At 43.8% G+C, this 15,847-nt stretch overlaps 1 protein-coding gene across 2 annotated transcripts; it reads left to right on the forward strand.

The window, feature by feature from the left end:
- Positions 1-366: 366 nt before the first annotated feature.
- LOC307075372 (metalloreductase STEAP3-like) lies at positions 367-15,768 on the forward strand. Of its 2 annotated transcripts, none has more exons than XM_079735948.1 (6): positions 367-393; positions 1,210-1,444; positions 3,658-3,924; positions 4,253-4,786; positions 8,410-8,574; positions 14,624-15,768. In XM_079735948.1, exons 2-6 carry the CDS (start codon positions 1,220-1,222, stop codon positions 14,924-14,926), a joined length of 1,494 nt encoding a protein of 497 aa, XP_079592074.1. In that variant the 5' UTR covers positions 367-393; positions 1,210-1,219; the 3' UTR covers positions 14,927-15,768. The 2 variants fall into 2 exon arrangements, with proteins under 2 accessions (XP_079592074.1, XP_079592075.1); XM_079735949.1 differs by lacking the exon at positions 367-393 and adding an exon at positions 458-601.
- The last annotated feature ends 79 nt before the right edge of the window (positions 15,769-15,847 follow it).

Raw genomic sequence — 15,847 nt, forward strand, 5'->3', positions numbered from 1 at the left:
TCTCTACAATACTTCTTTTTTTTAAGTAATGTGCAAGAGAAGTTCCTTTTAAATGTCTTTTTCTCAGACGCTGTGAGTGCAGCACAATCCTTCAAGTGTCGAGATAAACCAACGGACTGAGAACAGCCAGCCATGAAACTACAAAACCCAAACACTGCTTCTGCTTGCACACCGCCGCGCGGCTATGGAAAGCCAAGAAGGTCATAATACGTCCCTAGAATGGCGGGGTAAAAGGGCTAAACCGGCCGGCGTCCTTTTACCGCGCCTTTCTAGGGCCGTATTATGGCCTTCTTGGCTTTCCATATTCCATACGAGCCTCCGCAGTGTGGGCGGGGCCTCCGTGGTAGACGCGCAGTCACATGGAAGGAAGGAGAGAGAGTTGTAAAAAAGAAGGTGAGTGGGAAACTAAACGGGTTTGTTCTTATATACAACGATGTTGTCGGGGTCGTTAAAGCCATGCTCCTCGAGTCTTTACCTAATTATCTTTTGATTTCGACTCTAATGCACTTTAGCTGATCCGACGCAATAAGCGGGTAAAGTTTAGATAAGCCAAGGACAGAACAAAGTTGTAAAGGAGACATGAGAGCGATTCAAGTTATATGTAAGAAAGTGTATGGAATATGTCTATTGTCGTTATATAAAACCAGGTTGTTAATAAGGAGACGATCGGGTAATACAGTGCTTTGATCAGTGTAGGACGTGTTCATGGAGACACACAACACCACAACTCTATTGGTTTGAAATGAAAACCGCCTATTGTCGGGAAAAACGACCGTGAGAACCTCACTGTTGGGATCCGTCCAGTAGACCTGCCGGTTGTCTCAAGTTTATTGACATTAGTTTTCTGTATTGTTATGGTTTGCAAAGATGTTTGTTACTAGAAACTTCACCATCATTATTACGAGGATGTGCCAACATTGAACCGCAAATAAACACTTGGGAAATGCAACAATGACTATTGCGTTTCCCAACAGTACTACAATATGGTCATTACCTTTAATAAATGACACCTGATCAAGTCGGTATTATTGTTGATATAACTACGTGTTGATCGATTTAATTTCTAGATCGTTGACTCAATATCATCCACTGTCTGATTCACATTTCTATTTATTTTAATTCTGGCTATGTAAGAACGAAAAGTGCAATGTCGTCTGTATTGCAGTGTTGAATCAATAAAGCTGAATTTATTGGTTTGCTCTGATGTAGACCTGATGTGATGCCTCGTGAGGAGATGAAGAGGCCTTTGATCCGAGGCAGAGGGGTGGGCTCCAGACCGCTGGAGGCGTTGACCTCCGACCCCGCCACACCCCTGGTGGGTGTCCTGGGTACGGGCGACTTCTCCCGCTCGTTGAGCGGGCGACTAGTGGCGTCCGGGTATCAGGTGGTGGTTGGCAGCCGCAGCCCTAAACGCTCCCGGGCGCTGTTCCCTGAGGAGGCAGAGGTGAGCGTGACCCTCCCTCGCTCTTTTACCCATTCAGTCCCCCACAGTCAGATTCACTCGCTAATAGGCCCTTTTGAAAGTAGGACAAACACTGTTGCCACCACAGTGTTTTTCCTACTTTGAAAAGGGTCTATTAGCGAGCGTAATATGCTGCTCATACCAATGATGGGTTTGTTCACTGTAGGAGTGGCAGTGAGCCAGTATTAGTAGATATAGCTAGTAACTTCATATACGCTGACCATGCTAGTCCTGCGATGGACTTAATTAACAGGCTAATTTTCAATCACAGGAACAGGAAGTGACACCACTGTTGATCTGTGAAAAGGGTCCGTTGACTCATTCATCCATTTACTCACTCGCATTATTTACTAACTCTAAAGCTAATGAACTTGCAAATTGACTGTTTTTTTCACTCACTCCCTCAGTAGCTGCATCACTCTCTTCCCCTACAGCATTCACCTCCGGCATTCGCTGATTTACTCACTTGTTCATGGATTCACTCACTTACTTACTAACTAGTATACTCACTCACTCAAAGATCTAAAATCCCATAGTAAGGCCTTATATCTCCTGACTTGACAGTTCCACAGAATAGTGTCCCCCCTCCGGTATCAACTCCAACAGCCCAGGACCCATCAACATAATACGGCGTAAGAAAATGTATTGCATAATCCAAATTTAAGCCTTAAATCTTCTGACTTGACGGTTCTACGTTCCAATGCCCCCGCAGGGAACGTCAAAGCAATAGGGGTCACGGGCAGTGGCGGTGGGTCAATAGAGGGCGCTAGGGCACCGCCCCTCCGTGAAATATTCACTTGAATATATCTGCCAACTATTAATCAACTATTATCAATAAGAAATAAATCAACAAAAATACATAGCGTTTATCCCCGTTTATTTGTGTGATATACTTGTCACTGCCAGCAACCATTTAAATGCGTCTGAACGTCAATGATTTGGGCTAGGCTAGTTATTGGTCATTCGAAATAAAGCCCTCCTCCAAGTCAGGGGCGCCGGCCACGTTGAAGTCAATGTAAGCACGCTAACTTTTTGCTATCTATCAAGCAGAGACAGCTTTTCATTGGTGCAAGAAAATTCGCCCTCGGGTCGCACCATTGTGCGCCCCAGGCCAATGGTATCGCTTTTCTTTTTTGTTATCACAACATGATTGGACAATTCAGCGAATCAATCAAATAGGCTACTACTCTCAGCAGCATTCGCGCAACACAACTACATGTAGAGAAGAGATAGATCGCTAACTAGCAGGGAGTTGTAAGCACTTTCCACCCTTTTCAGTGGAGGAATTGGACTCCCCAAGCAATGTTATACTTAAAAGGAGCATGTAAGTCACATATTAACTTAGTCTTTCGGCCTGTGGCATATAAACAAAATGAAGCAACTGGCCCATATTTCTAACTGCATTTGAAGTAGACATTGAGACTCACAAAAAATGGATGCTATAGGACAGTGATCATGATTTGTCTCAATATCAGAATAACAATGGGTCAAATAGCAATGGCTGGTGGAATGGCCATAAAGTAGGTCTGTATGTGCAGTGTAAGCTTGTCCAGGCCCTGCAAGTCAGGATGTAGGCTATGAATCTGAATGAATAGTAGGTAATAGTAGTGGTCATCCCCAAAATGCACCAGAGTACAGGAAATCAAATCTATTAAATTAAATTTATTTTATGGGGGGGGGTGGAACCCGTCTATTACTGTGCCCAACATTTTTGATCACCAGCCGGCACTGGTCCCGGGACAACACAAACTTTTTTAAAATTGGACAATAATTGATGTCACCCAAAGAAGAGTGAAACAAGTTTACATTTACATTTACATTTAGGGCATTTAGTGCACTTTTATCCAAAGCGACTTCCGATAAGTACATTTTTCAGAAGGAAGAGAAACAACTATATAACTGTCGGTACAGAAAAGATGTTCATAGAACCAAGTGCCAAGCACTAACAATCGCTAGGTTAACCCATTCCCTGTATACAATAGAGATAGCACGGATAAGATGCTACACAACTAAGTACTGTAACTAAGTATGACATACAAAGGTGTGTACATTAAGTGCCAGGACGTACGACATACAATAAGTAGTAAGTTTATGATAGTACGTTTATGATAAATACATTTATAATAAGTAATACGTTTACAGTAAAGACTTGTGCAATCCCCAATCCTCACTGTCTCGCCCCGTTTTCCCCTCAGGTGACGTCCCAGAAGGAGGCAGCCAGCCAGGCGGGTGTTGTGTTCGTAGCGCTGTTCCCCGAGCACTACTCCACGCTGGCAGGCCTCAGGCAGGTCCTGGCGGGCAAAGTGCTGGTGGATGTCAGCAACGCCGTCCAGGTCAACCTCTGCAGGACATCCCATGCCGAGCAGCTGGCAGACATGTTCCCGGAGAGCCACGTGGTGAAGGGGTTCAACACCGTGTCGGCTTGGGCGCTCCAGACCAGCCCACGGGACGGGAACCGACAGGTGAGGTCCAGGTCTGAGGTCCGGGCGTGTCCGGAATTCAGAGGATGTTTTCGGTTGCACGCTGTATCAATTGTGTTTGACGCAGACATTTAGTTTGGTTCCAATTTGAATTGATGCCCGAGAACGGCCTGAGTGAGAACTGCTTCCCACATGCTCCATGTAGAGTGATGTGCTAAAAGAAATTCTGTCTGTGATCCTCACTTTTTCTGCCCTCTTCTGCTCTATCACCTGGAGCGTCCCCCTGGGTGTGACCTCACGTTAACTCACAGTGGTCCTCTTCCCCCCCGGGGCGTAACCTGATGGTGCTCCTCTCCTCCCCGTCCTCCAGGTCATGCTGTGCGGTGACAGCGCGGAGGCCAAGGCAGTGGTGGGCGGGCTGTGCCGCGCACTGGGCTTCGCTCCGGTGGACACAGGCCTCCTGGCGGCCCAGGCCCTGGACTTGGAGAACCTCCCACTGAGGCTGTTCCCATCGTGGCGCGTCCCGGTCCTCTCCACGCTCGGCCTCTTCGTGGTGTTCTACCTGTACAACTTCCTGCGCGATGTGCTGCACCCCTTCGTGGCGTTGGGCCGCGCCCCCGCCTTCTACAAACTGCCCGTGGAGACGGTGAACACCACGCTGCCGGCGGTGGCCCTGGTCATGCTGGCCTCGGTGTACGCCCCCGGCTCGCTCGCCGCGGGCCTGCAGCTGTCCCGGGGCACCAAGTACGCCCGCTTCCCCGGCTGGCTGGACCGCTGGATGGGTCGCAGGAAGCAGCTGGGGCTGTGCAGCTTCGCCTGTGCTGCCATGCACGCCGTCTACAGCCTGTGTCTGCCCATGAGGCGCTCAGCGCGATACAAGATGCTCAACGACGCCTTTAAGCAGGTGAGCACCGTGTGTGGGTGAGCGCTGAGTTAGGGTTTGAGCTATGGTGGTTTCAGGTAGGGGTTAGGCTATCTATGTATGAAAGTATTATTGTAGCAAAAGTCTTTAGCACCTCTAACTGTAAATTGTGTATGCGTACACTAAAGTCACAAATGTAACAGTAAATTTGAAGTCGTAAATATTTATTTTGCATGTGTACTCTAAAGTCACAAATGTGTAACAGTACATTTGAAGTCGTTAATATTTTTTCATTGTAGACACTAAATAGTGTCTACGAGTTCACAAGTCTGTGTTACAGGTGCATAAATCATATCCTGTGCATCACAACTTCAAATAGTCATGCAATTGACACATTTGCTACAATCATTGCAGCGCAGTTGGTGCAAAACCATCCAAGCAGACCATTAAAATACATTGAGGGACACTTGCGGCATGTTAATGCAATACTTTGGGGGGAATTCAGTTGAACTAAGTAATTTAATTTGACATAATGTAAGATACCCAACTCCGTCGTGTAGGTTGCCCTCTTGCCTACTTTCAAGACTCCAGAAAGTAAGAGTTTGCTTGGATGGTCCCAGTGTAGTTTGAAAAATGCACCCCCTGCCGGCGACTATCATTGGTTAATGCTGCAATTTTGTACCGCCCACGGACGCTCTGCTTCATATGGATACGAATCACTTTTGCTACACTTGTACCACATAGAGTGTTGCAAAAGTATCCCCAAGAAAAACAACAGCTGAGACTAGTAGCAGCAGATTCGTGCAGTTGTATCGATGGACTTGTGCTCGCTCATTAAAATGCTCATTGAACATAGCGATCAATATAATTTCATTTGTGAGGAAATATTTCACAGATGTGCAACTTCTGATGCATTAGTTCACATTTGGGTTTACAAATGCACAACTTTTGTGCATGTTCTCAGATTCTGAAACACGGGTGTGTGAATGTGTTTTGCACCAACTGCGCTGCAATGATTGTAGCAAAAGTGTCAAGTGCTTGACTCTTTGAAGTTGTGATGCACAGAATAGGAATTGTGCACCTGTAACACAGACTTGTGAACTCGTAGACCCTATTTAGTGTTTACAAGAAAAAATATTTACGACATCAAATGTACTGTTTTTACGACATCAAATGTACTGTACACATTTGTGACTTTAGAGTACACATACAAAATAAATATATAGGACTTCAAATTTACTGTTACACATTTGTGACTTCAGTGTACGCATACAAAATCTGCAGTTACAGGTGCTAAAGACTAATATCTTCATAACTTTGCTCTAGGGCAGTGGTTCCCAACCTGGGGGGCGCGCTTCCCCTGGGGGTGTGCGAGAGATCCAAGTGGGGGGCGTGAAGCCTCTGACGGCTAGAGGCAAATTGATGTCTGAGCAGTGCCGCAATTTCAGAATGTAGCAAATGCAGCAGCAGTGCGCCCGTGCCTGAGTTTGTAACAGTTCATCCGAGCTTGAAATAACTATTTTAGATCTCACATGCCCCGCGAATGAAAATAGACCTGTCGCTAAGACACGCTCCCCGTCGTTACCATGACGAACTCGGGCAAACAAACCAGACTCGATAACAAAAATATATGGAAAAATGTCAGCTGACAGTATATCAAAGCAAGTTTTGGAGAGGTTTTGGGCGAAAAAGGATTTAATTTCTTCCAGGATCAATCGAAAGGGACTACATTACACTATGGAGGGGTATACTCAAAACTTTTAAACAACCGCGATTAACTATTTACATGTGCAAAAACACCACCATATTCTTTATTTTGCTGACCACTTGTTTTCTTATCCTGACAAAAGCCTCCTAAGGACAGTTCCTTTGCATCTCTCTCGTAGATCGCACCATATTTCAATGTCTTTATTTAATGCGACTGCATCATCTTCTCTCACATGATCAGCAGCTTGCGGTTTCACTTTCTCTCCAGTTAGAACGGCTCATGATGATATCGCTGCTTTGTCTTTGTGGAGACAGCGCAGCATCAACATCTCTACCCAAGCCCCCCCCTCCCGGAACCACGGAGCCGTAGCATTTACATCAGAATGAAACCCGATAAACCGTCAAAAACCGTGTATTCCATCAGAAGTGAATTAGGGGGGCCCTGGAGAGAAAAGGTTGGGAACCACTGCTCTAGGGTGTCCAGGTAAGGATGCAGACATTGGGGATAAACCCAGAACCTCTCAATTTTACTTGACTATTCTGACCCCAACTCCTTGGACACGAGGGACCACAGGGAACATGGGGTCAAGTCTTTAGTGGATATTTAAATATTCATTCATCATTCAACAACAACACTGCCGAATGCTTTCATATTGTTGTTGTCTTTGTTATTGTATTGTTATTGTATTGTTGTTATTATTCTTAAAGGTGTCATTGCATCGTTTTTTTTCTCAATTTTGTGGTGGTCACTAGTAGCAATGAATGCCATGTGAGTCTGTTCAGGTGAAAAAAAATGCTCTGGTGCTCCTGTTTAATGCTGTTCTAGTGTGGTGGAGGAGGTGGGCGGAGAGGAACGACATGATTTTGGCTCTTAGTCATGACATGCAAATGTCAATGTGTGTGAGAGAGAGAGACACACCAACACCACTGGGCTCCTTGGGGGTTGATTGAACATAGAAAGAAGAGGTGCCAGTATTTTAGCCTATTCAATATGCGCATAACTAAATGTTGAAATAGTGGTAATGTCCAATCCAACCATTTCTTCCTCAACTCTTCTTTCTTGGCCAAGAGATGCAACGTTGATTTGTTATCGCCACAAATAGCACAGGCAGGAACTTGTTCCGAAATGTTTGCACCTTGCTGTTACCTCCTACCTGCCGAGATGGGGTCTGTTTCACCTGGCCGCAAAATCAATAGTGTCTTCCCGTGTGCCGTTGCAAGCCAAGGTGGGTGAGGCCATGAATACTAATTTACCAAATTACGTCAGTTGGTAAGGCTTTTCTGATATGCTCGTTTATGCGTTGATTTTCTTTAATTTGCTAATGCAGGCAATGGAGGTAGAAGAAATTTTCAAGGGCAGCATGCATATGAAACTCTGAGTGACCTCAGAGTTGTTTCAAAATGATTTCAAAAGGAACAAGTACTAATAATAAGGCTATTCATGTCTTTACAACTTGTAAATGTTGTAAATACACAATGGACACAAATAGCCTTATTGAAAGTCTATATGGTCTTGAATAAAAAGAACAAGACATTGGTTTGTCTGCATGACCGTATGTGTTAGGTTTCCAATTCAAAATGTGATTCATGCGTCTCTTCCTCTGGTCCGTCTCCATTTTATGATTCACTGTTTTGAGAGAGAAACAAAAGAGGAGGAATAGGAAAAACCCAGAAGGAAATGACAAACTATGAGGAAATCAAGAAATAGTTTTCATGATTCTCCTTATTGTTGTTATGGCTCTGGGTGTGTGTCCACTGGCTAGTTTGGAAGAAAGATATATTGAATAGAAAGAGGAACAATTGAATGCTTTACGTAGATTGTAAATACAAAAAATTCATCTAATTTATTTAATGACATCTGTGTTCTCTCTCTCTCTCTCTCTTTTTCTATTTTTTTCTTCTCTCTCTTCTCTCCTCTTTCTCTCTCTCTTGCTCTTCCATCCCTCTCTCCTCCCCAGGTGAAGGAGGGGGTGGCGGACTCCTGGCAGGAGGATGAGGTGTGGAGGATGGAGCTGTACCTCTCCGCGGGCATCATGGCTCTCTGTCTGCTCTCCCTGCTGGCCATCGCCTCCCTGCCCTCGGTGGCCGATGCCCTGAACTGGCGTGAATTCACCTTTGTGCAGGTAAGATCAAACGCACACAGGAGATCGGTCGTCAAAAGTGGTGGGAAAAATCCAGAATTACTCGACTAATTTGGCGTCGGTTTGTGTCGAGTAATCGCATTTTTTGTGATGATAAGCACGGGCTTCTATTGTTATTATAGTTTATATATGAATGTATATATTGTAGTTTTATAGTCTTTATTGTTGTTGAAACTAGATAGTTTAATTCCCCAACGTTTACTGCCTGGCCCAGATAGGTGGAGTTGCAATACATAACATTTATTTAGCTCCCGCTTTGGTTCAAAGCGACTTACAATAAGTGCATTCAACCATGAAGCAACCATGAGTTTTTCTTTTAATCTTAATGGTACTGAGAGAGATGAGTACATACATTGCATCAAATAAGCAATGAGCTTTATTATAGAAACAAGATTCTATTTCTGATTTCCCCCGCATTTGCAGAGTAATGACCGCCCAGCAGGAACCCCGATATCAAAGCTAAAGCAGCATAGCACTGCTCTTAGGGCTGGGCGATATGACCAAAATATCATATCCCGATATAGGTCATTCATATCCCGATAACGATATATATCACGATATAGCACATTTTCTGTAAATTCAATGAAAAATAAATAGTTTATATAAAATGACCACATGGAAAGGCCTATTTCGTATTACATTTTGAATTATATACTCTACAAATAAAGATAACTTACTCATGATTATTTTTCTCCTTTTATTTAGAAACTTTGTGCAAATTATGCATGCAACAAAAAATAAAATATGAATGTATAAATATAAAAAGGTAAATAGAAAACACCTTTTTGGTTGGTTTTCAAAAATATTAAAACCAACCAAAAAGCTCTTGAGTCGTGGGGACTGCGTGAGGATCACCTAGTCTGTGTCACCACGGATAATGCCACTAACAACATCCTTGCACTTTGGCTGAATGACTGGACACGCTTACAATGTTTTGGTCATCGTCTTCATCTAGACATGGTGAGTGTCTAAAACAATGTAAAAATATATTTCAGCAAGAATAAGAATTTTTATAGTAACAGCCATACATGGTAAAATATGTCAATTGAGTTTCTGAGCATTTAAAAGCCAGTTTAAAAGCTTAAAATCCAGAATACTCCCCCTGACTTTGTAAACAATCAGGTCATGATTTTTCCCACCCCCTAGTGCGCACCTCTATAAAATACAGTAACTATAAAATATAATTTTTAAATTAAAATAGTGGTTGGTTTGTGGCGTTATCCGTGGTGACACAGACTAGGTGATCCTCACGCAGTCCCCACGACTCAAGAGCTTCCCTGAGACCTCTGGCTATAATTTCTCCCGTGTGGTCATCTGGGAAATAGCTTGTCTGTAAACACAGACTGCAGAGTGTCGAGTCTCGAACAAAGTGTATCGTCAGGCTCATATAGGGATGTGTCGTTCGGCTCGACCACATATCTGTTGTTGTAGCGTAGTACAATACCTTGTGGATTTCCTCCTCTACTTTGGCCCAACACTCTTGATATAAATGAGGCAACTGGACTCGAGTGAAGTATTTTCGGCTTGGCAGTGTGTACCTTGGGTCGAGTGTTCGCACCAACTCACGAAACCCCTGTTTCTCGACCGTGTAAATTGTGGCCATGTCTTTGCAGATGTAAATTGCAATGGCAGCCGTTATCTCCTTCCATCGTCGGGAATCTTTGTCATATGGTGTGCCGCGGGCAAAAGCTTCTTGCACGGTGTGGCGTTTGTTTTGAGCACTCGACGACTGTATTTTTTTGGATTTCATCCGTAGACTCTCTCCGTGCTGTTTGTCGTGATTCTTTCGTAGGTGGTAAAATAGGTTGGTGGTGTTTTGAGTCTGGTGTGGGGACCGGTTTGCGGCATACTTTACAAAGTACGTTTTTCTGGTCCGTGTCCGACTTTTCAAACCCAAACCACGTCCATGCGATAGAAGTAGCCCCTCTTTTAGGTACAAGCTCACTTTGTCTTGGCTGGTCGTCGGAGTCCTTCTCCTGTTCAGAATTCTCATGTTCACTCTCCTCCATGTGTGTTTGTGTTGCCTTCACGTTAGTGTTGTCTCAGTCGCGAACGAATCAGTTCGAATGAACGAATCGTTAAGACGAACGAACTGAACTGGTTCCTCTCTCTCGTTCGCCTCGTTCGTCTCGTTCGCCTCGTTCGTTCTCAGAGTCGACTCCTCCCAGACCCACTAGTAGCTGAATCGCTGACAGTTCGTTCACTCACTGTGTGAGTGGTGAGGAGGGACCGACTGAGAGACGTCACGACTCACGAGAGCCAGCCAATCGTATGCTGTTCTAGGACTGAGTCTAGGACGCTCTCGTTGAATTTTAGTCAATGAGAGACAGAATTCAACAGGTTTAATGGGGAAAAAACAAATGGGCTTAGTGAGCGAGCTATCTATTATTCACATTGGCCATCTGTTGCATGGACGTATTTAAAGGATGCATTGTACATATTTATAATTCGAAATTTGTCCCAGCCTTTATACCACATTTTTCACAACCTACCAGCTCTCGTTGTGAAGACTACTCACCGCGCAATTCGTTTCAATGGACATCGCGACAGTATACTTTCAACATAAAGTGTACATATTTATCATTTGAAATTCGTCCCAGCCTTTATACCAGAAACTCTAGAGTCTATAGTGTAGCGACCCTGGGACATTCAAAGAGTGTGATGCATTGTATTTCGTTGTCCGTTATGCCAGTTGTTCTCTGTGCATGCATTGGATGTTCTTCTTGTCAATCAGTGTGGGGTGTGAATCATCAGGTCAGCTGGGGGAGGGCCTTGGGAGAACAGGAGGGTGGGGGCTTGCACGTTGAAGGGACCGGGTTGGGGGGTTGCCCGGGTAATCGGTTGTTGTTAGTGTGGCTTTTTGCCGTTGGTTACGGGTTTTCAGTGACCTGGTTTGTCACCGGCGAGGTCATTACAATAGCGTATAACTGCGTTGTCTGATGACAGTTTAATGCATTTTTCACAATTAACCAGCTCTCGTTTTGAAGGCAGTGTTAATTTTGGCAGCTAGATTTAGCCTTTGGCTGCACAGGGTTCTGTTTATGGGAGCCTAAAACACCCGGACACCCACCATCATTACTAAATCAAGTCTATTATTTTGCTGATATGTCAAACATCCAATAATCAACTACACCCCCCATCCCACTGCGTTTGGTTAAAGTTGTAATGTTGACGTATGAGAATGAGAACCAGGGAGGCGTTGAGTCTGAGCCGTTCATTCCATGATTCTACCAGAAACTCGACTGAACTGGAAACTCGACTGAACGAACTAACTAACTAACGAACGAGGGGCTGAGTCTGACTGACTCAGAGAACCGTGTATGATTCGATTCACCTCTACCGGAAACTCGACTGAACGAACGAACGAACGATTCACGAACGAACGATTCGCGAACGACTCCTCTTGGCGAACTGAATGACGCGAACTGGTTCGCGGAAACAAATCAATAAATCCATCTCTACTTCACGTGCCTAGTGGAAGAATGTAAAGCGTCGTCCAAATGACGAAAAATATTACCGTATAGAGTGTGATTTGCGGCAAGACGATATAAACGATAGAGCATCATATGAAACGATAGACGTTTTTATATCGTCACACGATATATATCGTCATATCGCCCAGCCCTAAATGCTCTGCAGTTGTGTATTTAAGGAGCTACTCAAGAGCAGCTTCTGTACTTTGTTTAATCTACAAAATAGGCCAATTACAAAATAGCCTTCTCTTAAACAATAGCCTTACTAAACAATATTAAACGAAACACGTCTCAGGTTTCAAAATTGTTGCTTTACTATATGTGTTATAGCCGAATGGCTATAACATAAAGTTGTAATTTAGAAGTGTTAAAAGCAGGTAGAAATATTGCTGTGGTGTGGGTTTAACACATACATGCAAAAAGTGCATGCTAAATCTGACGTGTGTCAATTGGTGGAATCTATCACAGAACTATAAGTAAGCCTAATCATTGAGATTTGGACCGTGTATAACAAATAAAACAAGAATTAAATGTAGAAACAAACAAAACATATCAACGGTTAAGATTTGTGAAAATTGTGCCTGAAATTTCCTTAACGGTGTATGACAACTAAGTCGACTAATAGTCATGATGGATTTTTTTTGACATAGAAGGAAACACGCACGCACGCACGCACGCACACACACGCACGCACGCACACACACACACACACACACACACACACACACACACACACACACACACACACACACACACACACACACACACACACACACACACACACACACACACACACACACACACACACACACACACAGACATAGCCTTTCATAAAACACTGGTGATGTATTCCGGTACTGAAAAACATCAGTACAGTTCAATCTGACGACCAGGGCGTCCATGCAGCGTCTCTCCTCCCAAAGATATAAACACAAGACCTCGATTACAAAGTAAGTCCAAAGAGCCAAACCCTATGCATTCAATCAGTGATGATAAAATTACCACTAATTGTACACAGCTCTTTGCTACTGAGTTATGTTTATTGAGTTGCTGTACAGCGTGTAACAAAGCTTATTTTTCTCTTACAATGCAATCTCGGGTATAAAGACACAACAAACAGGTGTGGATGATGTTGGTACATGTCATCACTTCGTAGGGTAATAAAGAACACGCTTACTCTGGTAGAAAGTTTTCTCAGAAAGCTCCCCCTCCCCTTCGCCCTTTTTAAGATGCTTCTCTAATAACAGAAACGTGTGTGAACGTGGGCCTGGGCTGTAGCACTTGATTAGACATTCAGACATGCTTTCTAGGCCGTTTAGCAAGGGGTGGATCCGCACCCTCCAGTGGAAACGCGCCATAAGCGACGTCAACGTCTTTGGCAAACTATTTCTCTGCTGATCAACACTACGAATGGTAACAAATAAATTGTGAAAAAACACACTGTCTGAAGATATTTTTTAGTTTTGGCAGAATCAAATCAGATTGAAAAACCTGAGTGGAAATGTTTACTCTTGGGGGAGTTGGAAGACTTGGTTTATCGATGGCTTGAAGCAGAACTGTTCAAGCACAGAGCTGTAATACCAGTTGTTAAACTCTTAACTTATGCAGTGGAGCAAGGGTTAAATATCATATTGATGAATACCTCTTTGCTGGGTACATAAAGTAAAAACACTTCTAATAGAGAACACCTTTTAAAACTGACTTGTCTTCCAATCAAGGAAAACTAAACTGAATGCTATGCAAAATATAGAGGTAATTTATCTATAACTTCCTTCTTTGAGGTTGGACTGGTGCTCTTTTAAATCTGTCATCTCGTTGGGCCTTCTATTTAATTTACAGTTGTATAATGGTGATGAACCAAATACTAATATTCGAATAACAGTATTGGATGGAGACCTGCATACATTTATTTTACTTGCAGACACTCCTCTCCCTCCCCTCTGCCCCTCTTATGTCACCTTTTCCACTCCCATCTCCTCTTCCTCAAACACATCTTCTCTCTGCTCATCCTGACATCTCCTCTTCCTCCCACCTCATTTCCTTCTTGCCTGCTTCTCCTCTTCCTCTCCCGGATTTCCTTGCCTTCCAAGTTCCTTTTTTCCTCTCCTCTCGTCCCCTTAACTCTACCCTCCCTCCTCCTCTCAGTCTCCATCTCACCTTCTCGCCCTTCACTCTCCCCTCGATCTCCTCCCTCACCTCTCTGCCCTCTACTTCCTCCTGCACCTCTCTCTCTCTCTCCTATCTCCACCCTACGTCCTCTCCTCTCTCTACCCTCTCCTCTATCCCTACCCCCAAACCAACAACACACACACAACAAAAACAGATTATTTAAATATATATTTCTGTAATTTGCACAACATTTTTGCACTACAATCATCCTTGGCTGGTACCACTACCACTTCTGCTACTTATGTTTTTACTTATTTACTTATCTTGTATTGTTGCTGCTAAGTGGCTGTTGAGGAACCAAGCCTAAGAATTGAACTCTTGTGTAGTTGTACAATAAGATGTAATAAAAGCAACTCTGATTCTGATACCTCCTCTCCTCACCTCCCCAGTCGGGGCTCGGCCTGGCGGCTCTGACCATGGCCACCCTCCACACGCTGCTCTTTGGCTGGGACCGGGCCTTCGACCCGGGGCAGTACCGCCTCTGCCTGCCGCCCACCTTCATGGTGGCGCTGGCCCTGCCCCTGGCCGTACTGTGCAGCCGGCTGGCCCTCGGCCTGCCCTGCCTGGCGGCGCCACTCACACGCATCCGTCGCGGCTGGGAGAGGAGCCGGCACCTCCGCTTCTCCCTGCCCGTAGAGGAGGGCGGGGCCGTGGGGAATGGACGCTCACTGGAGGACATCAGCAACGTATAGCTGTATGTTGACCATGGGTGTGTGTTTTTGTGTGTCTGTGTGTTTGTGTGTGTGTGTGTGTGTGTGTGTACGTGCGCTTGTGCTTACTGATGTGCACAAACCCACACTGATACAGGGAGACTAACCTGGTGTAGTTTTAGTAAAAAAATGACTCAATATATTCTTAAATTCTTAAATAGTTTATTACAAACTAGTTATTATTGAATGGGGATAAAACCAAATACCTGTACTATGCAATCAAATAAGTATGTATTTATTTAGTTTGTGATAATTTGGAGAAAATAAAACATTTCTGATTTATTTGTAGTTTTTTTGTGCCATTGTGCCATACTGCCACCTTTCAGTTCCTGAGGTGCTACAAGATTTGGGTAATATAGGTTTGGAAACAAGATTATCTTGTTTGAGAATGTCGTTCCTTTTTCCCATAAAACAGGACATCTGCCCATATGTGGGATGTTCAGAATCACACTGTTCGATGAGAGAGAGAAAATTTTAAATTGTTAAATGTTAAAAAAAAATCAATTATACCCTGGTGTTAATATGTTAATCTGTGGTACATTCAGGAATTCTGTGTTTTTGGTTCAACGAGGAGCAACAATGTGAATCTATCCCAGCTGGTCTCTTCTTCTGCTGAATCCAAACTTTAAAATGTAGAGTTTGCTCTGTCTTTCTGTTAAATATGAAAATGTGTTTTGTTTGATTCATATTTTTCTATTTAGTTATAACTGCAGAAGAAGATAGTGATACAAAATGTGTTTGTTCTGTTCATATTGAAAAAAGCTCCTTCAAGCTGCCATGTTGGATCGAATGTATCAATGGGACATTATTTTACAATGGAAATGGACGGAATAAAAAATGTCTATCTGTTGCTTGTCACTTCATTAAAACCATGTATAGTATCAGTATATCATGTGTAGGGGG

The sequence above is a fragment of the Pollachius pollachius genome (genome assembly GCF_949987615.1).
Source record: "Pollachius pollachius genome assembly, chromosome: 4".
Taxonomy (NCBI): Eukaryota; Metazoa; Chordata; class Actinopteri; order Gadiformes; family Gadidae; genus Pollachius; species Pollachius pollachius.

What these genes read in the sequence shown, in the direction of transcription:
- LOC307075372 (XM_079735948.1), top strand. Translation starts at nt 1,220, where the DNA reads ATGCCTCGTGAGGAGATGAAGAGGCCTTTGATCCGAGGCAGAGGGGTG. An exon ending in TGTTCCCTGAGGAGGCAGAG is followed by an intron (nt 1,445 to 3,657) that starts GTGAGCGTGACC and finishes TTTTCCCCTCAG; the next exon opens with GTGACGTCCCAGAAGGAGGC. An exon ending in TCAACGACGCCTTTAAGCAG is followed by an intron (nt 4,787 to 8,409) that starts GTGAGCACCGTG and finishes TCTCCTCCCCAG; the next exon opens with GTGAAGGAGGGGGTGGCGGA.